Raw genomic sequence first — 23,278 nt, forward strand, 5'->3', positions numbered from 1 at the left:
ATGAGTTTGAGCAAGCTTCAGGAGTTGGTGATGGACAGGGAAGCCTGGAGGGCTGCAGTCCATGGGGTCACAAAGAGTTGGACACGACTTAGCGACTGAACTACAACACCAAAGCTCTTAAAAACAAAAAGCAAAATCCACAATGATTGGACTTTGCCAAATTGAGGGGTCCAGTAAGAATACAAAATTACACATGGCATCTGGAGAGCATTCAGGATGGAGCCCTAACTGGTCAGGGCCCACCTTGCCCTGCTCTGCACTGTCCTGGGTCAGGCCCCTTAGGAAGAACAGCAAAGCCATTGCCCTGATGGAATTGCACCCAGAATTGTAGCATCCCAGTGGGTTGCGTGGAGGCCAGGCTTCGGGCCTCTCCTTGTGCCCATTTTCCCATGACGCACCTCCAGGAAGCACGGATATTCCAGACAGGCCAGCTGGAGGCCACCTCTTGGGTTCTATACCTCTATACTGGGGGAAAAGGTGTGCAAACACTCCTGGGGAACTGTGGGAGGAGCCGACGGTGACTAGGACCAGGGGGGTATGTACAGATGCCTAGGCAAGTCTGGTGGGCCATGAGGGAAGCCAGCAAGCTGCGCTCTCAGCACAAACAACATTTTAAACGTGGATGTTTAAATTTCCCAGAACTCTAACAGAATTAGTACCTTCCTCTCCTCAGTTTTACTTGAAACTCTAATTTGCCTTCATCCCCGCCCCCTATGTTTTAACAGACCATGGCCACAAGTACCTCTTTCCTCCAAACTGTACTGAAAAAAAAGGAAGTGACTGCGCAAGTATGATGAAAGAGGCAACTGACCCTGAGGCAGTGAGGGCTGGAAGATATTTGGGAGTGGTGGGGACTGGGGCAACCTGTCTCTGCCATCTATAGGGGGTGCTGCTGCCCATCTTTTGAAGACATGGAGGCCTAAGCTATCTGGATGCTGAGTTTTGTTTTGTTTTGTTTTTTTCCAGAAAAGGCATTTCTAAGCAATAGCCTCTGGGTTCTTTTTTTTTTTTTTAATGTCAGAAGTGAATTAAAAAATACATTGTTCGACCCCCCTGGATACCAAATAAGGCCAATGTGAGGTTGCTAGTTTTTGACCCTGCGCTTTCACAGTTTTAAATGGGGGCAAAGTTGTAAACAAAGTAATTCCCAGAGCAGGGACTGAGGGCAGCCCGAAACCCTCCCTGTCCCTCTAAGAATTCTCTACTCACCGCGCCTGCCTTTGGCGGCGGCTATGACCCACACCCAGCTGTCCCGGCCGGTGATGCATCCGTCGCAGTCATGGCAACTTCCGGCCTGGGACCGAGGCGGGCAGGAGAGAGGGGTGCAGCCCGGGGTGTTCCCCACCGCCTCTCCGCACCCCCCCACCCCCACCCCCGACAATGGACAAAGCCTCTGCAGCGTGGACACACCACCCAGGGGCCCCAGGGAAAATGAAGTTTATCTGTAGGCTGTGCTTGACAATGGTGTTTAATTTTGAAAAAGCGTTAAAGTCATAAACCACGGGGCTCCCCATCCCAGGGGCTTCCCGGGCCGGCTCTCGAGTGAGAGGTTAGATTACGGCAAGCGCGAAGGGAACACTTACTTCTTGCCCTTTCCTTTGCCCTTGCCCTTCTCCTTCTCTCCTTTGCCCTTGCCCCGCTTCTTCTTCTTGGACTTGAGCATGGAGCGGACCAGGTAGCCCTTCCACAGGGCCTGGATGAGCGTGGCGGCCCGCACCATACGCACCATCTCCTGCTCGTCCTCTAGCCTCTTCTTGGCCAAGATCTCGCGCTCGGCCTGGATCTGGGAGAACTCTTCCACCAGCACGTCGTACCGTTTCTTCAGCTCCTCCAGCTGGAGCTGCTCCTCTTTGTGGATGAGGTCCAGCTCCTCGTACTCGTCCTGGGGCGAGAGGCAGGGAGCGGGTGGGCCACCACCAGGCTCAGAGCTCCCGTCTCCACCCACTTGTGCGCAGGCTCCCCACCTCCCTGCAGGTGCTGCCGCCCCCAGCCATGGCCGCCAGTGCTAAGCTTGTCTGCATCCCAGGCCCGGATGGGAAGGGGAGAGGTGATGGCGGTCCATCCCCAGCTTAAGGTGTGAGGCCCGGCTTAAATAATTTCAGGAATGAGGAAAACACCCGGCTTGTGAGCTGGGCCGACTGGGCTTTTAATCTCAGCTTGGCCACATCTTGAGGGGCTTCACCTTGTTCCAAGCCTTCCCTTTTTCCTCATCTGAAACGTGGGGACGATTCCATACTCAGGAGCAGGGTTGGGAACTATTTCCCTGATTAAATGTTGGGCTGGATGCAACGTCCTAGATGGAGGCACCAGGCACACAGTGGGGACGTTTAAAAAATGCCAGCCGCTGCCATCAACGTGGCCCGTGTCACAAAGATACCCAGAGAGGACCTTCCTCGGGTGACAGAACCCCACAGTTCTTCCCTACCTCTAACCACAGCTTCTCCTGCTGTAATTCACACCTATCTCCCTCCCTCCCTCCTTCCCAGCAAGTATCTATTAGATGCAAAGTACTTCCAGAGGAGGCAGAGCTAAGTGGACTCTGTCTTTGCCATCATTAACCCACCACCCTCACTGGGAACAGAGAAATGAGCACAGCCTCCAGTCTCCCCCTTCCTAGAGTACTGGGGATCAGACAGACCCTGAGTTGCCCTACTCTTGACAGTACACCCGACATTGGGCCACTCAGAGGCTGAGGTCCTCTCCAGTGCTCACCAGGCCTTCCTGGCCCCCAAATTGGGGCTTCGGGCTCTGGGCCACTGATGTCAGCACAGAGCTGCATGGAGGCCTCAGGGCACCCCTGTTTTATAGGCTGGTGTCCCCTGAGCTCCTGCTCCAGGCCAGATCCTGTGTTGTACAAGCCTCAATGAATCCCCACCATGGTCCCGGCCTGGGTGTTACTGCTTATGTTGATCACATGCAGAGTTCAAGGTCAAGTCCCTTGCTTAAGGTCACACAGGGACATAAGTGCCACTAGAGTAGAACCTCCAGATGACAATGGGGACTTTCTTCACTGCTGGAGGCTGGCACCCGGCCCATCTCAAGCACTTGGTAGAAAGTTCCCGGGTAACTGAGTGAAGTGGTGGAGGTGAACTCGTACTTGAATCAAGCACAGATGAGTCCTGGCTGGCAGGGCTGCTGGAGGGAGCTGAACAGGAGGGGACAGGGAGCCTGGGATGTTGACCCTAGATGGAGGCGAGATCTTTGGATCTGGTGTCAAACGCCACTTAGTGGCTGGCAGCTTCCGTTTCCTTCCTTTGCCACTGCTCCCCTCACTGCCCCAGGCTAGACAAACCCTTGAGCCTAAGGAAGGGACAGGGAAGTCACTTTGGGGAGGCCCAGAACTGGGCGTAGACCATGGACCATCTGAGGGCTTCTCTTCCCCTGCCCCCTCACCCCGATTCCTAGAAGGTCTTGGGAAACACACCTGAGACAGAATTAGGGAGACAAATACCTGCTTTTCACTCATCTCCGAATCGTATTTCTGGATCCAGTTCTCAATTTCCGTTTCCACTTTATATTTTTTCTGGAAAAAAAAAATTCAATTAGTCATTGTTTGATGGACCGATAGTAACAATGAACGGCACCGAGGCTGCTCTGTGTCAGCAGGCAGTATGTCACGCCTCGCCTACTTGAATCCACACTACAAGGTAGGTTCTCCATTTCACAGATGAGGACACGGAAGATCAGGAGTACTGACTCACTGGACCCAAGATCATGGAACTGATGGGTGGTCAGAGCTCGGATGTGAAGCCAGCTGTCTGGCTCCAGAACATTCTAGGCAGATGGAGCAGCAGGTGCAAAGGCCCTGAGCTGGGAACAAGCTCGTGGTGTTTAAAGAATAGGCACCTGAGCCTGTGTGGCTGGGATGGCATGGCCGCGGGTGAACATGGTCCCAGTGAGTTCAGAGTGAGAAGCTATGTTGCACAAGGAGGGTCTGCAGCGGGAGGAGTTTGGTTTCTAGTGTAAGGGGGAGGGGATGCTCGCTGTTGCATGGATTTAGACACAGCAAAGGAATGTGCTCTAATTTTGTCTTTAAAAGATCAGCTCCTGTTTATACAGTGGAATGTTCAGTTCAGTTCAGTCACTCAGTCATGTTCAACTCTTTGCGACCCCATGGACTGCAGCATGCCAAGACTCCATGTCCATCACCAACTCCCAGAGTTTACTCAAACTCATCTCCATTGAGTCTGTGATGCCATCCAACCATCTCATCCTCTGTCGAACCCTTCTCCCACCTTCAAAGTTTCCCAGCATCAGGGTCTTTTCCAATGAGTTAGTTCTTCACATCAGTTGCCCAAAGTATTGGAGTTTCAGCTTCAACATCAGTCCTTCCAATGAACACCCAGGACTGATCTCCTTTAGGATGGACTGGTTGGATCTCATTGCAGTCCAAGGGACTCTCAAGAGTCTTCTCCAACACCATAGTTCAAAAGCATCAATTCTTCGGTGCTCAGCTTTCTTTATAGTCCAACTCTCACATCCATACATGACTATTGGAAAAACCATAGCTTTGACTAGATGGACCTTTGTTGGCAAAGTGATGTCTCTGCTTTTTAATATGCTGTCTAGTTTAGTCATAACTTTCCTTCCAAGGAGTAAGCATCTTTTAATTTCATGGCTGCAGTCACCATCTGCAGTGATTTTGGAGGCCAAAAAAAATAAAGTCAGTCACTGTTTCCATCATTTCCCCATCTATTTGCCATGAAGTGATGGGACCAGATGCCATGATCTTAGTTTTCTGAAGTTGAGCTTTAAGCCAACTTTTTCACTCTCCTTTTTCACTTTCATCAAGAGGCTCTTTAGTTCTTCTTCACTTTCTGCCATAAGGGTGTCATCTGTATATGTGAGGTTATTGATATTTCTCCCAGCAATCTTAATTCCAGCCTGTGCTTCATCCAGCCCAGTGTTTCTCATGATGTACTCTGCACATAAGTTAAACAAGCAGGGTGACAATATACAGCCTTGACATACTCTTTTCCCTATTTGGAACCAGTCTGTTGTTCCATATCCAGTTCTAACTGTTGCTTCCTGACCTGCATATAGGTTTCTCAAGAGGCAGGTCAGGTGGTCCGGTATTCCCATCTCTTTCAGAATTTTCCACAGTTTGTTGTGATCCACATAGTCAAAGGCTTTGGAATAGTCAATAAAGCAGAAATAGATGTTTTTCTGGAACTCTCTTGCTTTTTCGATTATCCAGCAGATGTTGGCAATTTGATCTCTGGTTCCTCTGCCTTTTCTAAAACCAGCTTGAATATCTAGAAGTTCACAGTTCACATACTGTTGAAGCCTGGCTTGGAGAATTTTGAGAATTAATTTACTAGCGTGTGAGATGAGTGCAATTGTGCAGTCTTTTGAACATTCTTTGGAATTGCCTTTCTTTGGGATTGGAATGAAAGCTGACCTTTTCCTGTCCTGTGGCCACTGCTAAGTTTGTCAGATTTGCTGGCATATTGAGTGCAGTACTTTCACAGCATCATCTTTTAGGATTTGAAATAGCTCAACTGGAATTCCATCACCTCTACTAGCTTTGTTCATAGTGATGCTTCCTAAGGCCCACTTGACTTCACATTCCAGGATGTCTGCCTCTAGGAGAGTGATCACACCATCGTGATCATCTGGGTCGTGAAGATCTTTTTTGTACAGTTCCTCTGTGTATTCTTGCCACCTCTTCTTAATAGCTTCTGCTTCTGTTAGGTCCATACCATTTCTGTCCTTTATTGAGCCCATCTTTTCATGAAATGTTCCCTTGGTATCTCTAATTTTCTTGAGGAAATCTCTAGTATTTCCCATTCTATTGTTTTCCTCTATTTCTTTGCACTGATCATTGAGGAAAGTTTTCTTATCTCTCCTTGCTATTCTTTGGAATTCTGCAATGTTATTCTGCCATAAAAAGGAGTGAAGTGTTGGCAGATGTTACGTGGGCAGACCTTGAAAAGGAGATGCTAGAAAGACCATATATTTTATGATTCCATTTACATGAAGAGTCCAGAATAGGCAAATCCAAGGAGACAGAAAGTAGATTAGTGGTTTTCAGGGGCTGGGGGAAGGGGAGTGGGTGAGAAACTGCTTAATGAGTACAAGGTTTGTTTGGAGGTGATTAAAGTGTTTTGGAACTAGAGAGAGGTTGTGGTTGTACAACACTGTGAATACTAAGTGCCACCGAATAAAATGGTTGTATTTTTTTGTTATGTGAATTTCACCTCAATTTAAAAAAATCGGCTCCTTAGTTCTTACAGGTTTCCCTGGTAGCTCAGATGGTAAAGAATTGGCCTGTAATGTAGGAGACCCAGGTTCGAACCCTGGGTTGGGAAGAGCCCCTGGAGAAGGAAATGGACAGTATTCTCCAGTATTCTTGCCTGGAGAATCCCATGGACAGAGGAGCCTGGCGGGCTACAGTCCATGGGCTTGCAAAGAGTCCGACATAACTGAACGACTAAACACACAGTCCTTACAGTGCAAAAGGTCTTAACTTGCACACCATGCACAGGCTGGCTTCAGGGAGCCTGTGACCCAAGAATTGCCCACCCCTGTGTGCAGGGGCACCTGTGCCTTTTCATGGGGGAGAGGCCCAGGGCTTCCAGCAGATTCTCCAAAGAGTTGTGAAACGAAAACGAAGTGAGGACAAGTGATAGCAAGGGTGCCCTTTGTGTGGAAAGGGAGTCCACAGCAAACTGGTGCTTGCGGGGTGACTGCGGGGCCTGGGTCCTGGCTGAGATGAGGGAGAAGGCGGATGAAGAAAGGATACTTATTGAGCACCTACTAGGCACCAGCTCTCCACCCACCATCTCATCTAGTTCTCATAATAGCTCACTGAGGCCTATTCAATCGTGATCGTCTTCAAGATGTGGAAACTAAGGCTTGGAGGGGGCTGAGGGATTTGCCAGAGGTTTCCGGGTGCCTTCATTTCCTTTGCAGGATGGGTGGGTGGGTGTCCTCCTCCTTGCGGGGCTCAGAGGAGCTTGGGAGCTTGCTCAAGGTCACAGAGCCGGCATGTAGTGGGACCCCATGTCTCTGCCCCCAGCGCCCCCCAGCTCCTCTGCCCCCGCCCCGCCCTGGTGGCCCTCCTGCCTGCCGTCCCCCCTCCCCAGGGCACCTTCCTCAGTGCCTGCTCTGTGTCCCGGTTCTCCATGACCAGGTTGTGGAACTGCGACTGCAGCACCAGGATCTCCTGCTGGACCGCGGCCACCCTGGCCTGCGAGGCCCGGAAGTCCGCCTTCTGCTGCTTCTCCGCCTCCTGCTTGGTGCGCAGAAGGCTGTTCTCCGAGAACTTGAGCACCTGGTGCAGGTGGTTTTTCAGCTCTTGGATCACAAAGTTCTCCTTCTCCACCTGGACCGGAAAGAGGAGAGACTCTCGAGGATACCACCCGCCATCGGGGGTCGCCATGGCAGGAGAGGCTGGCGTGCCTGCAGCTCTTGGAGGTTGGGGGGGCGTTATTATGTCTCCCCATCCTACCCCCGGCTCAGGATGAAGACGGGACCGCCTGCCTAGAGACGAGAAAATGGAGGGGTTGAGTCTGTCTGGGGTTGCGCAGCTTAACTGGAATTTGAAGCCGGGTCTGTTCCATCTGGAGCCCACGTCTGTGGCCACCACCCTCTGTTTCCTGGCGTGAGCCAGGGGCTCAGCGTGCCTGAGACAGCTCCATGCTCCTGCCTGAGGTGCAATGGGAAGTACCCAGTTGGCAGAGATACCTGGCATGATACATGAAGGTGTGAGATAAACACCCAGCACAGGGAATGCCACCAGTTCTCCCCTTGAGGGCCTGGCTTGGCTCCTACCCTCAGTGGGTTCTGAAACAGGAATTAGGGTTGGGGGCGGGGGAGTTGGGCTGTTCCGTGAATAAGCTCCAAAGGCTGATCACAAGCGCGAGAGTTTCCCTCTGAACACACCGGAGCTGTGGCTGGCTCAGGCCGGCAGCCTTGGGCTGGGGAGCGGCTGGCAGTGGGGCCACAGTGGGTCTGAGCTCACTTCCTGGACTCAGGGAGTGGCGGGTGGGGCTGGGGAGGGGGTTGAGGCAAGCCAATCCTGTGGGCAAGTCTTCAATCTTCAGGTGTTGGGTTTGAAGGCAGGCAGTGCTACAACAAGTCAGAGCTTCTCGTGTGGACCCCTGAAGCCTGCCTAATTGGTATCACCCCCTCATTTTACACTGAGATCCGATGACCTGATGAAATTTGCCCACCTGGCAGAAATGAAATTTGCCCACCCAGATCTGTCTACCTTGGCAGCCCTAAGTTGTTTTCCACCACCAGAATGAGATCAGCAAAGACACTTGGCAGGGTGGGGTCCTGTACCTGTCCCTAAGTCACACCCCTCCAACCTCTGAGTGACCTCCTCTGGCTGAGCTCCCGGGAGCCTGTCATCTCTGCACTCACCAAATAATCAGCATGCCTGCTTTTCACACCAGGTCTGCTGGGGACACAGTGGGGGGCTGAGAGAGACGAGGTCCTTGTCCTCTTGTGGGGGACCCAGACCCCAATCAAATCATCACACAAGTATTCATCAACAAGCCCTAGTGAATGCCGAACAGGACCAAGTTAGGAAACCAGTGCGCCAGGGAGGGAGAGTGGCCTTGGTCTCTCATCTATCACAGGGCAATGAAAAGGTAGTAGCTGTCCCCCAGGACCTGCTCTCCCTGGCAAGGTTGTAGAGCAAAATGTTTTGCTGGGAGCCTGGCCCCAGCTACAGACCACTTTCCCAGCGTCTCTAGCACTGGCTAAGAACTGCTTCCAGGCGGTGGCCCAAAAGAGCAGGTCAAAGCCCCCTTCTCTGCTTTCCTCTTTCCTGCTGGCTGGACCAATGACAATATGACTGGGGGAAGCTGGAGCAGCCTCTTGGGTCCATGGTTTGAAGTCTCATGTGGGGGATGTCAGAGAAGCCAGCCAGAAGGAACCTGGGCCCCTGACAAGTTTAAGAAGCAGAACTTCCGTGCCGGCTCTCTGTTAAACAGAAATCCATCTCCAGCTTGACTAAGCCCCTATTATTTGGGGTCTCTTTGTTTTAGCAGCTAAACCTATATTTATACATCATCTCCAGGGACTTTGTAAGATGTTGGTGAGAAAATGTATGTAAAAAAATAACACATAGGACTTCCCTGGTGGTCCAATGGTGAAGAATCAGCCTGCCAATGCAGGGGACATGTGTTTGATCCCTGGTCTGGGAAGATCCCACATGCTGTGGGGCAGCTGAGCCCGAGCGCCACAGCTTCCCAGCCTATGCTCTGGAGTTTGTTCTTCACAAGAGAAGCCACCACAATGAGAAGCTGCCGCACCACAAATAGAGGAGAGCCCTGACTCACTGCAATCAGAGAAAGGCCACAGGCAGCAATGAAGACCAAGCTCAGGCCGCCAAAAATAAATGAACAAAAATAATTTTTAAAATAAAATAACACAGTAAGTGTCCCCAGATGGTTATTAGGTTGGGATCGTGTTATCCTTTCCCCTCTTAAAAATTCTTCTAGAACTTCCACCCCTCTCACCTGCCCTCAGGACAAAGATCACATTCCAAAGATCACCTCAAAGGTGATCTCTCAGCAAAGTCTTAAATGTTTATTATCCAGCCCTGGCCTGGAAGGTCCCTCTCTATTTCACCCACCTGGTTTACACCCTCTCATTCTTCAAGTCATGGCTTCCACCTCTCTGAGTTCCAAGTTCAGGCCTCCTATAACACTCTCTTATTGCACCTTGTACTTAACCCTTTCTTGTACTTCTCAAGACTGTAATTAAATCAGCTCTTTAAGACCTGCCTTCCCTCTCATGAACTCCATGAGGCTGGGACCATGTGGACTCATCATTTGTAAGACCTGGCACCTGGTGAGTGCTCAAAACAATATTAATGGAGCAAATGAATGAAAACAACTATTTAAACCGTGGAGGGAAGAAACCTCAATTGCCAAAAGACGTGGGGCCTCTCCCCGGGGCTCCCGCTGTAATCTGACCAGTGCCGTGTATTCATACCTCCGCATTCCTGTTCCTCACACAGGCGGCCAGTTCATTCTCCAGGGTGTCGATGATCTCTTGGTGCCTCCGATTCCGTCGGGTGATGTCCTGGATGAACTGGATCTTGTCTCTGGCTTCCATGGGACTGGTGAGTAACTTCTCAAACAGGAAACCTCGGAGTTCTACCAGGCTATCGATAAAACACTGGGCTTCCTTGCTCCTGCCCAAGGTCTGCGCCTGCAGCAGGCTGGCGACCTGGGGGTTACTGAGCAGGAGTCTCACAATGTTCTTGGTGGATTCTTTGATCTCCTGCATCAGCGGCGGGAGCTGGGATTTCTGCACGTCCATGGCAAAGAGGCGCTCTCGGAACCACGCTTCGTCCTCGAACTCTTCCGCCTCCTGCAGTTTCCTTTCTTCCTCCTGCAGGTAACTGAGTCGGCCCAGGAAAGTCTGGCAGAGGTCCTCATGCTCCCTCACTGCCTTCGTGATGTCCGGCCCCAGCATCCCCTCCGAAGTCTTGGACTCGGACGCCGCGTGGGACAGCAGGCTCACCAGCTCCACCTTGTGGATAGTCTCGTCCAGGACGGACATGATCCTCTTTGTCTCGATGGTGGTGAGTTTCGTCTTGGCGGGGGTCAGGGCTTTCCGCGGGATGGTGGACTTTTTGGTTGTCTGAGCTATCAGCCTTATTTTGTTGATGTCAGGACCTTGGTAGAGGGCGGCCACGGTTAGGACGTCCAGAGCCATTTTATGAGCTTCGCCTCTGCACACCCTGAGAGATTGAGACTTGGGTAGTCTCCCTGGGCCTCCTGCTTTGATTATGTCTGGCCACTCTGAAAAAGGAAGGAGAAAGCAGTCAGCAGAGTCACGCCGACATCGGGACGGCTGGCGTGGCCATAGCAGCTGTAAACTATTGACGTGGAGAGTTCACCTTAGATGTTCTGCATCTTTGACCCAGAACTTCTCACGGGAAGCAGTTTTTAGCTCTGTGACAGTGTCAGGGCCCCAAGGGTAAGGGGACCAAATAAGGAGGTGGGTCTCAGGCCTGTGTGTCAGGCAGGGGCCAAGCAGGAATACAGACATCATTCTAAGTATTTAAACACACCCTGGGCTTCCCAGGTGGCTCAGTGGTAAAGAATTTGCCTACCAAAGCAGGAGACGTGGGCCGGATCCTTGGGTCAGAAAGATCCCCTGGAGAAGGGCATGGCAGCCCACTCCAGTATTCTTGCCTGGAGAACCGCACGGACAGAAGAGCCTGGAGGGCTACAGTCCGTGGGGTTGGAAAGAGTCGGACATGACTGAGCACGCACACCAGTGACATGGGTGATGGAAGAGCTGAGTGGCCAACCAGGGGAAGGGGAAGCCACCCAGCGATTGTCGGTGGCCGGAAGCCACACAGCAGGAGGAGGAGGGGCGGGTCTGGGGATCAGGGTCCCCTAGGGGAAGCTGGAGCCACAGCCATTTCCTGTCCAGGAGTCACTGTAGCCCCAGAGGAGCTGATGCCTCTGCTGGAAATGCAGCCCAAAGCAGAGAGAAGCGGCGGAAATCTGGTTCCTCCCTTCGTCCAGCCTTCCAATCTAACACCAGCACCTCCTCTTGACCAAATTCAGGGGGAAACCAGCTGACAAGGGAGCCTGGGCAATGCAGCCAGCAGGGGTGGACAGCCAGAGACAGCGCAGAAGAGAGACAAGCGCATAATAGTGCTGAGAGCAAGCAGCACGAGGACAAGCACAGTGTATCTGCATCGGCTTTTAAAAATGTATTTTAAAAATCGGGGTGGGGATGACTGGTGACTTCAAAGCACAACTTAAAAAACTGTTTTGCTACAGAAACAGACTCATAGACAAAAAAAAAAAAACTTCCGTTTATCACAGGGGAAGGAGATGGGGATAATTTAGGAGTATGGGATTTACAGATCCACACTACTGTATATAAAATAGATAAACAACAAGGATTTACTGTACAGCACAGGGAACTATATTCAATATCTTGTAATAACATAATGGAAAAAAATCTTAAAAGTTGTACATATATGTATGTATATGAAACTGAACCACTGTACTGTATGCCTGAAACTGACAAATATTGTAAGTCAAGTATACTTCAATCCTTAAAACTATATTGAAAAAAAAATACTGTTTTAGGGACTTCCCTGGGGGTCCATCCAGTGGTTAAAAATCCTCATTCCAATGCAGGGGACTCAGGTTTAATCCCTGGTTGGGGAACTAAGATCCCACATGCCAAGGGGGCAACTCAGGCCATGTCACAGCTAGGGAGGAGCCAGAGTGTCGTGATGAAGATCCTGTGTGTCACAACCAGGACCTGATACAGCCAAATAAATAAATACTTTTTTTAAAAAAAAAGAAAAACTGTTTTGCTAGATGGAACAGTGTATACTGAAGTGGCTCCTGGATCACAAGAAGGACATTAGTAGGAAAACCGATGATAGCCAAATAAAGTTGATAATTTAGTTCCTAGCATTGTATCAGTTTTAATTTCTTAGTTTTGACAAACCGTGGTTATGTAAGATATTAACATCTGGGGGAGCTGAATGAAGGTTACAGGGGAATTCTCTGTATTATCTTTGCTGCTTTTCTGTAAATCTATAATTACTACAAAATTAAAAGTTTAAAAGACTTTCAGGGAAAAAAAAACAACAACGTATGGTGGCAGTCAGAAATCAGTCATCAGTGTTGCTTATATGGCCGGATGGCTAAGAGTACTAAGCTTTGCAGCAACCCCACGTGAGTTTCAGATCCTCGCTACGGGACCCTGGGCTGGCTATTTAATCCCACTAAGCCTGGAAGGAATGATGCTAAAGCTGAAACTCCAGTACTTTGGCCACCTCATGTGAAGAGTTGACTCATTGGAAAAGACTCTGATGCTGAGAGGGATTGGGGGCAAGAGGAGAAGGGGATGACAGAGGATGAGATGGCTGGATGGCATCACCGACCCGATGGACGTGAGTTTGAACTCCGGGAGTTGGTGATGGACAGGGAGGCCTCGTGCTGCAATTCATGGGGTTGCAAAGAGTTGGACACGACTGAGCGACTGAATTGAACTGAACTGAAGCCTGGGCTTCCTCAGTCATTAGACAGGGAGCATCACAGGGAAAGTTTCTGGCACAGATGCTGGACATTGTGAGTGCTCGATAAATAACGAGTATTATTATCTAGGGGAAAACGAAATCCCAAGTTCAGAACTTCAGTGGTTTCCCAGTCTGCATCTCCCACCCCCCCGCCCCTCCCCAGAGATCCAGATGGCCGGGATAGGCTGGACCTCCCAACATACCGTGTCGAAGATGGACCCCACCACGTCTCCACTCCTCGCCTTGTCCATCCAGTACCCCTTGTCTGGAGGGTCAACAACTCTGCCACCCGAATCGCTCAAGCCAGACACCTGAGTGCCACCGGAACTCTGCCTCCTCTCCCATATCCAATGCACCACCCAGTTATCTGTGTTCACCCTTGAGAGCTCCCAGTCTGTTTCCTTCTCAGCAGCCTCTCTGCCACTGAGCAGGGCCCTTGATGGTGCTCGCTTCGTGATTAAAGAGTTCTTTAACTGGTCTTCTTATATCTGCTGCTGCTCCCGGCAAGAAAGATCATCCGACTAGTCACCCATTTGGGTATTTATTGAGCCCCCAGGGATATTAAAAAAGATGCAAGGTATTTCTTGTCATCCCAGAGTTTATAACCTAGTTTGGGATGTGGAACAGGCACATGTGAAAGTTCAGCAACTATGGAAGGAGGGGATGAAGTTGTGTTGTCAGTTGCTTAGCACCTGATCTGGCTGCCTTTCTTCCTATTCTTTGGCCCTTTAGGTGTTTCTTGTTTCTTGGATTCCCTCCGCTTCTTTCTGTTTACTCTTTGCTTTGCTGAAAAGAAGGTATCTAGATGTTCAGTCCTCTCTCTCACTGTTTTTTTTTTTCTTTTTTTTGGCTGCATGCCATGCAGCATGTGGGATCCGACCCGGGTTGAACCCATGTCCCCTGCACCAGGAGTCGGAGTCTTAACCACTGGACCGAGAGGGAGGTGCTCTGTCTTGTATCTCTTTGATTCCCACCGGCTTCCTGCACCTTAATAAATCTTGTGAGTTGCTTCAGGCTTCTCCTGAAAATAACATCTTAGGGATGGCCGTGGAGCGTCCTCAGCCTCTCTGGGGATGAAGGAAATCTGTACCAGGACGGATGCAGCCACAGGATGGATGTGAACACAGTGTTTCATGAAGGCACATCTCCCCCTTGTCCACCAAAGCTCTCAAGCATAAATCAGAATGCCTGAAGTTTTTAGGGCATTGAATGCAGTGTTGAAGAAAATGTTCCCATTTTCAGCCAAATTACCTCTTTTGCTTTAAAGGGCAAACTTGTTTTCTTTGATTATGATGATGCCCATCAGTTCCTGACAGCTCATTTGGGTGAACAAGAAAACGCCAGTAGAACTGGGACCGGGGGAAATGCGTCTGACTTCTGATGATAAAAATCACTGGAGAATCTCTTTTCCTTAAATTCTAATGTGATCACTTCATGTCCTTTTTAATGCCACCAACCTTAATATTTAAATCGCTTCCAATGCAAGCCTCTCCTTTTAAGATTCCTGCCCTGAGAGTGAAGCACTGCTGTTAATGGAGGGAGGACCTTAATTGGATCATCCCTTTATTTGTCATTAATTCTGCTGCTGCACTTTATAAATGGAAATGTATCTTTATCATGCAAATTATACCTCGTTTTCATTCAAATGGGCTTGTTGGATGTTGTAGAACATTTTGGAATTTGAAAAAAAAGAAAGGTTTGAGGTAAATTATGTATGTTTCCCCCTGGGGAGAAAAAGGAGAAGAAAATCCAGCACCTACAAGTACCCTCAAATCCAGCGCTAGTCCATGGAGAAGTCAATGGATGCGAACAAACTTGAGAGAGAGAGACAGAGTGTTTGTGTGTGTCTGGGTGTGGGTATGGATGGGTATGAGGGGCATCTCATTTTAAGGAATGCCATTTAAATACTAACTAACTCTTAGGAACTCCTTGGCAGTCCAGTGTTGAGGACTCAGTGCTTGCACAGCCAGGGCCCTGGGTTTGATAAGTGGTCAGGGAACTAAGATCACAAGCTGAGTGCCGGAAAAAAAAAACAAGCAGGTGAGGGAGACAGACTAAATGATTTCAGGGTAAGCTTTGAATCACCTCTCATTGGTTTTTATATTTTGGAGTCAAGCAATCACATACTTTGGAAATTTTTGTTGTTGCTGCTGTTATTCAGTTGCCAAGTCATGTTCGACTGTTCAAGACTGCACTATGCCAGGCTTCCCTGTCCCTCACCATCTCCCGGAAGTTGCCAAAGTTCATGTCCATTGAATCAGTGAAGCCATCCAACTATCTCATCCTCTGTCATCCCCTTCTCCTCCTGCCTTCAATCTTACTCAGCATCAGGGTCTTTTCCAATGAGTCAACTCTTCACATCAGGTGGTCAAAGTATTGGAGCTTCAGTTTCAGCATCAGTCCTTTCAATGAATATTCAGAGTTGATTTCCTTTAGGATTGACTGGTTTGATCTCCATGTAGTTCAAGGGACTCTCAAGAGTCTTCTCCAGCACTACAATTCAAAACCATCAGTTCTTTGGTGCCCTGCCTTCTTTGTTGTCTAGCTCTCATATCCACACATGACTGCTGGAAAAACCATAGCCTTGACTATACAGACTTCTGTTGGCAAAGTGATATCTTTGCTTTTTAACACATTATCTAGATTTGTCAAAGCTTTCCTGCCAAGAAGCAATGGTCTTCTAATTTGATGGCTGGAGTACCATCTGCAGTGATTTTAGAGCCCAAGAAGAGGAAATCTGTCGCCGCTTCCACCTTTTCTCCTTCTATCTGCCGTGAAATGATGGGACCAGATGCCATGATCTTAGCTTTCTTTAATATTGAGTTTTAAGCTGTTTTTTTCACTCTCCTCCTTCACCTGCATCAAGAGGCACTTTAGTTCCTCTTCATTTTATTTTTTTAAGTTTTTAAAAATTAATTTATTTTTTAATTGAAGGATAATTGCTTTACAGAATTTTGTTGTTTTCTGCCAGATATCAACACTTTCTGCCATTAGAATGGTATCATCTGCATATCTGAGGTTATTGATATTTCTCCTGGCAATCTTGATTGTAGCTTGTGATTCATCCAGCCTTGCATTTTGCATGATGTGCTCTGTGTATGAGTTAAATAAACAGAGTGACAACAGCCTTGTGGTACTCCTTTCTCAATTCTGAACCACAATTCTGAACCAGTCAGTTGTTCCCTAGAGGGTTCTGACTGTTGCTTCCTGACCCGTATACAGGTTTCTCAGGAGACAGGTATTATGGGCAAATTACAAAGACACACCATGTAACTGATGATGACACGGGGCCCACAGGTCAGCATGATGCCACAGTGATGGGTAACAAGAGATACCCTCATGACGGCTGGTTCCAACTCAGTGTCGCCCAAATCCCTCTCACTGGAATGTCAGCTTTGTGATTTCTACCAGATCTCTAGACCAGGCTGTGCTATTATCCACTCAGTTATTTTCTTTAAGTACACTTTCATTCTTAAGTACTTCTCATTAAAAAGGAAACTTTATATCTCTGCTGTAACTGGAAACTCTGTTTCAACTCATTAAACAGAAGATGACAATGTCTACCTCCTGATGTTACTTCATTCCAGCTAGATATTGGGACCCAGGCAAGATGAGTCTGAGACCCGAACGCTATCCTTAAAAAGCAAGATTAGCAAGCAGTTGTTGTTTAGTCACTCGGTTGTGGCCCACTCTTTTGCAAGGGAAAGTCCCCCTATGGCCACTTTTGAAGGATTACTCAGTCCTCTCTTGTCCTTTTTGAGAACCTGTGTTCCCTGGATGGCTTCTGGCTTGCGGAAGATTCCTGCCTGGCCTGGAGGTGGACACTCACTGGCGGTAGTAACAGACTGAATCTCATCAGCGGAGATGGCTCTGTGACCGCAGGCTCCAGTTACCCTGGGCCTTGGAGACAGAGGGCTCTGAATAATGTCTGAGGTTGGGACGGGATGCGCTCCACGGGACAGATTTCCAAGCTGCTGGTTAGGTTTATAATGAATAACTCTCTATGGCTACTGGCCACGGCTATAGCCCTGGGCAAATTCACTTAACCTTCAGGGCCCTTATCTCTGAATCTGGATAGGAAAACATGAGCCCACTGCATGGTGATTAAGTTTGGGGGTTCCCATGATAGATAAATTTGAAGTTCAGTCCTAGGGGATCACCACTTCCTTGCTCCGTGGCTTTGGGTAAGTCTATTAATGTCTCTGAGCATCTTCGGCTTCCTCAACTGTGACATGCCCTGGTGGCTCAGATGGTAAAGAGTCCACCTGCAATGTAGGAGATCTGGGTTCAATTCCTGGGTTGGGAAGATCCCCTGGAGAAGGAAATGGCAACCTACTCCAGTATTCTTGCCTGGAGAATTCCATGGACAGAGGAGCCTGGCAGGTTTATGGTCCATGGGGTCACAAAGAGTCAAACATGACTAAGCTAGAGTTTCACTTTCACCTGTGACATGGGGATAATAACAGACGCCATGCTTGATAAAACTGTTGTGAGCATGACATGAAGTCTGGACTCAATCATGTTGGGCTTTTAGGTGGACTTCCAAAATGATATGATTTAATATTGACATTTGAATACTTCTTAAAACAGAATGTGTGTTTTTCCTCAAAATAATATATATTTGTTTTTGCGCAGAAAGGTTTATAAACAGCCAACATGGATCCATTTTTCTACTCCTTTTTACTATTTCTATTTTTAATTATGCAGGCTTCTGCATTATTCACGACTTTCTGTAAGTAATGGAGGAAGACAGAGACCGCTTAAACCACTCACCATTTTCCAGACTCTTCCCTCTTACAAATTAATTCATCACAATTTTTAATTCCTCTTTTGGCAATGTAGCTGTCAAAGTGTTTATTTCTGGTTCTCTGCAACTGTGGGTAGTATCACTTTGGTTGTTTCAGACAGAAGGAAGAATTTCTTAGCAGTGAATTTGGATTTTTCTAAAATAGACTTCCCCCACTTAAATATATGTATACATTTAAATCATAATCTTATCAGATGCAAAACACTGGCTTTTCCTGACTGACAGATGTTGCAGAAGAGTCTTTTAAAAACTGTGACCCTTTAGTGAATGGTGGAATCAGTTTGGCTGTTGAGACTAGCATTAAAAATAAATGAAATAAACAATATCAGAGCACACTGCATGTAGTAAGTATCCTTTTGTATTTAAACAGGCTTGTGCTGTGTGCCAGGTTGAGGAGGAAAATGTATTTCTTTGTCTGGCTTGTGGTTAAAAAAAAAAAAACAAACCTGCATCCAAAAGCTTTTATGTTAAAGGCATTTGATTGGCCATAGGATATAACCTGCTGCTGGGGTCTTCCCTGGTGGCTCAGTGGTAAAGAATCTGCCTGTGAATGTAGGAGATGCCAGAGATGCAGGTTCAGTTCCTGGGTTGGAAATATTTCTTGGAAGAAATGGCAACCCACTCCAGTATTCTTGCCTGGAAAGTTCCATAGACAGATGAGCCTGGTGGGCTACCGTCCAGGGGATCAAAAAAGAGTCAGACGGAACAAATAATGTGTGCCATTATTTGAAAGCTAAGGTCAAAGAGATAGTTTCCTCTGATGTTCTGTATTTCAAATGATCTTGATTTTTAATCCCTTTTGCTTTCAGTTCCACTAACTAGGGCTTGAAGGGAAAAGGTAGGGGTGTGTGTGTATGTGTGTAGCACTTGTGTGAAAATACCAGTGTAGAGCAGAGTTGTTCAGTCTCCACACTATTGTCATTTTGGGTCAGATAATTGTTGTGGAGGCTGTCCTGTGTGTTGTAGGATGTTTAGTGTCATTCCTGGCCTCTACCCACTGGATGCCAGTAGCATCCTTCTCTTGCCATTAGCTCCAATCAGTTGGAAATGCAATATCTCCAGACATTGCCCAATGGTCCTGTGGGGTGGGTGTGCGGTGCTCCTCATTGAGAACCACTGGTTTGGACCACAGTGGCCTGGCTCCCCAAAAAAACTCTTGCCCTCCTGTATGCTAAGTCCAGTGCTCTATCCAGATTCAAAGGAAGGCTTGCTCATACCTTGCCCACTCTGTCTGATGAGCTGATCTTGGTGCCATCTCAAACCACCATCAGTTACAGAATCAAGATCAGATTCACCAGCTGGGTCTTAGGAGCCCTGGGTGCAGGATCCTCCCCTGCCAGGGGCTCTTGGAATAAGTCTGGGCAAGTCCCTTATCTCTTTTGCACATGGGAACAAACACCTGTCATAGCCATCAAATGGGAACTGGGTTGAGGAAGGATGGTTTAACAGATGGGAAGGCCCTTTGGAGGGTTAAAAGCTCTCTCTCAAGTGGAGTGATTATGATTATGATTATATGTTGAGGGATAAATGAGGTTATACATTGGCCTCACTGCCCAGAGCTGTTTTCTCTCAGGGAGAAAGGGAAGTATGTAGAGGCGGGGAATTTAGCAATTGAGTAGGGAGAAAAGATTCAGTTCTTAATTCTTTTTTTTTGTGGCTGCACCGTCTAGCTGGTGGGATCTTAGTTCCCCAACCAAGGATCAAACCTGAGCCCACAGCAGTGAAAGCGCCAAGTCTTAACCACTGGACTGCTAGGTAATTCTGGAAGACTATTTATAATTCAATCTGTTTACTCGTTATAGGTTTATTCAAATTTTCTCTTTCTTCTTGGGTCGATTTTAATAATTTGTCTTTCTAGTCCTGAGTGTTCATTGGAAGGACTGATGTTGAAGTTGAAACTCCAATACTTTGGCCACCTGATTCGAAGAGCTGACTCATTTGAAAAGACCCTTATGCTGGGAAAGATTGAAGGTGGGAGGAGAAGGGGACGACAGAGGATGAGATGGTTGGATGGCATCACCAACTCAATGGAGATGAGTTTGGGTAAACTCTGGGAGTTGGTGATGGACAGGGAGGCCTGGCGTGCTGCAGTCCATGGGGTTGAAAAGAGTCAGACACAGCTGAGCGACTGAACTGAACTGAGGAGTTCATTCATTTTATCTAAGTTGTCTTATTTTTTTGGCATGAAGTTTTTCATCATATTCCTTATAATTCTTTAAGTTTCTGTAGTTCTGATTTTGGCAATTTGTGCCTTTTATTTTCTTGGTCAGTCCAGCTATATCTTCCTGGTATATTAGCCTTCCTATCAATATCAAATGGTTCCTCTTTGTTCTAGTAATATTTCTTTTTGTCTTAAAGTCAATTTTGTCTGATAGCAGTTTAGCCTTTCCAGCTTTATTATGGTTACTCTTTGCATGGAGTCCAATTTTTTTAATCTGTGTCTTTTAATCTAAGATGAATTTCTTGTAGGCAGAATATATTTCAGTATCACTTATGTATTTATTTATTTTGAAGCATTTCTTTCTCTTTTTTTTTTTTTTGACTCTGCCGCACAGCTTAGCTCCCTGACCAGGGATTGAAGCTGCACCTTTGGCAGTGAAAGCACTGAGTCCTAACCACGGGACTGCCAAGGAGTTCCTCAGTCTCATTTTTTAAATTTAGTCTGGCAACCTCTGTTTTGATTGGAGTGTTTTTTTCCATTTAATAATTTACATTAAATTATTCATATAGTTGGATTTACATCTGCTGTTTTACTATTTTTTATTTATTTCATTTCATGCCTTTTCTTTTTTGTCCCCATGCTATTTACTGAATGCTTTTTATTGTGTTGAATGTTTTCAGTCCATTCTTTTAATTATTCCATTGATTTTTAAAATATTTTTTGAGTGTTTTTTTTTTTTTTTTAGTGGTCAATTTAGGGATTATAATGTACACCTTAATTTATCATAATCTATTCTGGGATACTAAATATTTTCTATTTGATGAGTCATTGTTATCTTGTCTTCTTTCAGTTATTTAAACATGGTTTCCTTTAGTTCTTTGATTGTATTTACAATAGCTTCTTTGAAGTGTTTGTCTGCTGAAACCAACATCTGGGGACACATAGAGACTGTTTCTGTTGACTGAGTTTTTCCCCTGAGTATGTTTACACACATCTCACAATTTTTACTGAACACTGGAAATCTTAGAGGGAAATTTTTTTTTGGTAGCAACACAATATATTTTTTTCCTAATGATTGCTGTTTTTGTTTTGCTTGGGCATTTGGTAATTTACTTCCTGGACTAAATCTGTCAAGTCAGTCTCCTCTATGGTGTGCAGCTATTGATATCTCTGCTTAATTTTTTTTGCATATTTTTATTTTAAAACTTGGCTTCCTAGGGGTCACCTATGTATCCACATAGTTTAATATTCAGCCAAAAATCAGTCAGGGGTTGTGCTCAAACTTTGAACCAGTAAGGCTCCTATTCTTGGATGGCAAGTACCCTATGCACTCAGTACACCTGTCTACACCAGGCTCCAAAAGCCAAGCATTTCTAAGTCGCTTGGGCCCGAGCAGGTCTCTGCTGCACATGCGCATAACCTCTAGTCAGTCAAGGTAAGACAGAGCTCATCAGGTTCCGCACGGATGCCCCATTCCCCAGAACTCCAAGTTTTCAGTGCACTGTTGGCGCCGAATAGAACTACAGCCTTGGACTACTGCTATACCCGCTGGCGTTCCCTGTTCTCGTGCCACCAAGATTGCTACTTTAGCCAAGAGTCCTCCAAATCAAGTGAGCCCCATCAGACAGCGACAGTGAAGCTCTTGGTTTTCAGGGGGCTACCCGCCCTGGTTGAACTATTATACCAGATAGAACTGAGTATGGGGAAATCAGAGAAGTCCCAGGTAAGTACAGAACAAACTTGAAGTTCAGTGGTTTTATAAATAAAAGCTCTCAGTTTGTTGTATGCCTTTGGCTGATTTTCAGAGTGCTAATTTAGCAATAGATGGTTTTGTCTAGCTTTATAGTTGCTTTGAAAAATCATTATTGTGTTAAAATACACATAAGTTCAGTGGTAAAGAATCCACCTTCAGTGCAGAAGACAGGGTTGGAGTCCTGGGTTGGGAGGATTCCCTAGAGGAGGGAATGCCAATCCACTCAGGTATTCTTGCCCGGAAAATCTTAGGGACAGAGGAGCCTTGGCGGGCTCCCGTCCAAGGGTTTGCAGAGTCAAGACACAACTGAAGCGACTGAGTTCGATTGAAGCAACTGAGCACGCATGCAGGCAACATAAAGTTTACCACTGTAACCATTTAAAATTCAGTGGCATTAAATTGTTACATTCATATCTATATGCAACCATCACCACCATCTGCCTTCCAGAACTTTTTCATCATCCCAAATTGAAACTCTGTACCTATTAAGTAATAACTGCCCGTTTCCCACTCCCCCAGCCCCTGCCGACAACTATTCTACTTTGTTTTAGTTAATCCTTGCAAGAAACCCTTTCTCTTGAGTATGTAAATGAAATTATATTTTAAGGACAGCGATGGAAGTTAAGGTCTAAAGTTATTATAGCACAAAAGGCCAACATTGGTACAAAGGTACATAATTTAAACACTCACTTTCATTGCATGCTCACCTTGGGATTTATAAGCTGTTGATGGAATGGTAGGGAACTTATAAAACTACTCTCTCACCCCCAACACCTATGTGTGACTTGACAGTAGTTTAACTTTGGTGTGATTCCACTTGACTAGTATCATCCACGTTTTACGGATGAGGAAGTGGAACCATGAAGTGGACAAGAGGAGGGGCAGAGTAGAGGCAGAGACACCAAAGAGGACGCCCAGTCGTCTTTGCAGAAGGTCGAGAGGGAGGTCCAGACTGAGGCAGGGGCTGGAGATCAGGGTCCTGAGCTGGGGACGGGCTAGCGGTGGGGGAGGGGGACGGGATGCTGATTCCTCAGTGTCAAGAGATAAGAGGACTAGATCCCATTCAGCATCTCCCCATCATCTCCAGCCCTTCCCCACGTGATCACTCACCTGCTCGGTGGTCTTTAGGTTTTTCTGTCCTTGGTTACCACAGCTGTTCCTGCGTTGCTAGGTTACCCATCAATCTCAGAAGACGGGACTCGGTGTCTGATTAACTTTCCTTTTCGCCATTCGATTCCTTATTCCCCTCGGTTTGGTCCACCTCCTGAGGACTGACCAATCAGAAACAAGGTGTGTCTAACTCTCCACCAATTGGAAGAGCCGGGCGTCCCTCAGGGTTAAGCTGAAAGAGTAAGGCGGAGAGAATGGGCGGGAAAGGGGCGGAGCTTCTTTGTCCCGCCTCTCTTCCCCAAGGAGGCGGGCAAGGAGGCTTGCATTAACTGGGGAAGGACGTAAGGGTTGGCCAATCAGAGATCATCATGACGCCTGAGGTAGCCAATAGGGCGCGGCGAAGGGGGGGAATGGGGCGGTGCCGGC

At 47.3% G+C, this 23,278-nt stretch overlaps 1 protein-coding gene across 2 annotated transcripts; it reads right to left on the reverse strand.

Moving 5' to 3' along the window:
- Positions 1-1,450: 1,450 nt before the first annotated feature.
- On the reverse strand, positions 1,451-22,989 carry IQCD (IQ motif containing D). 2 transcript variants are annotated; one of them, XM_040250807.1, is made up of 5 exons: positions 22,853-22,989; positions 9,952-10,766; positions 7,094-7,327; positions 3,452-3,523; positions 1,451-1,882 (listed from the first exon to the last, which is right to left on the reverse strand). In XM_040250807.1, the coding sequence occupies exons 2-5, from the start codon at positions 10,678-10,680 to the stop codon at positions 1,580-1,582; spliced, it is 1,338 nt and encodes a 445-aa protein (XP_040106741.1). In that variant the 5' UTR covers positions 10,681-10,766; positions 22,853-22,989; the 3' UTR covers positions 1,451-1,579. The 2 variants fall into 2 exon arrangements, with proteins under 2 accessions (XP_040106741.1, XP_040106742.1); XM_040250808.1 differs by lacking the exon at positions 7,094-7,327.
- Positions 22,990-23,278: the final 289 nt, after the last annotated feature.

The sequence above is a fragment of the Oryx dammah genome, unplaced genomic scaffold, assembly GCF_014754425.2.
Source record: "Oryx dammah isolate SB20612 unplaced genomic scaffold, SCBI_Odam_1.1 HiC_scaffold_12, whole genome shotgun sequence".
Classification (NCBI taxonomy): Eukaryota; Metazoa; Chordata; class Mammalia; order Artiodactyla; family Bovidae; genus Oryx; species Oryx dammah.

Coding starts and splice junctions, on each gene's coding strand:
- IQCD (XM_040250807.1), bottom strand. CDS start 10,680: ATGGCTCTGGACGTCCTAACCGTGGCCGCCCTCTACCAAGGTCCTGAC. Junction 3,524..7,093: donor CAGAGCAGGCACTGAGGAAG/GTGCCCTGGGGA, acceptor TTTTTTTTCCAG/AAAAAATATAAAGTGGAAAC. Junction 1,883..3,451: donor CGGAGATGAGTGAAAAGCAG/GTATTTGTCTCC, acceptor CTCTCGCCCCAG/GACGAGTACGAGGAGCTGGA.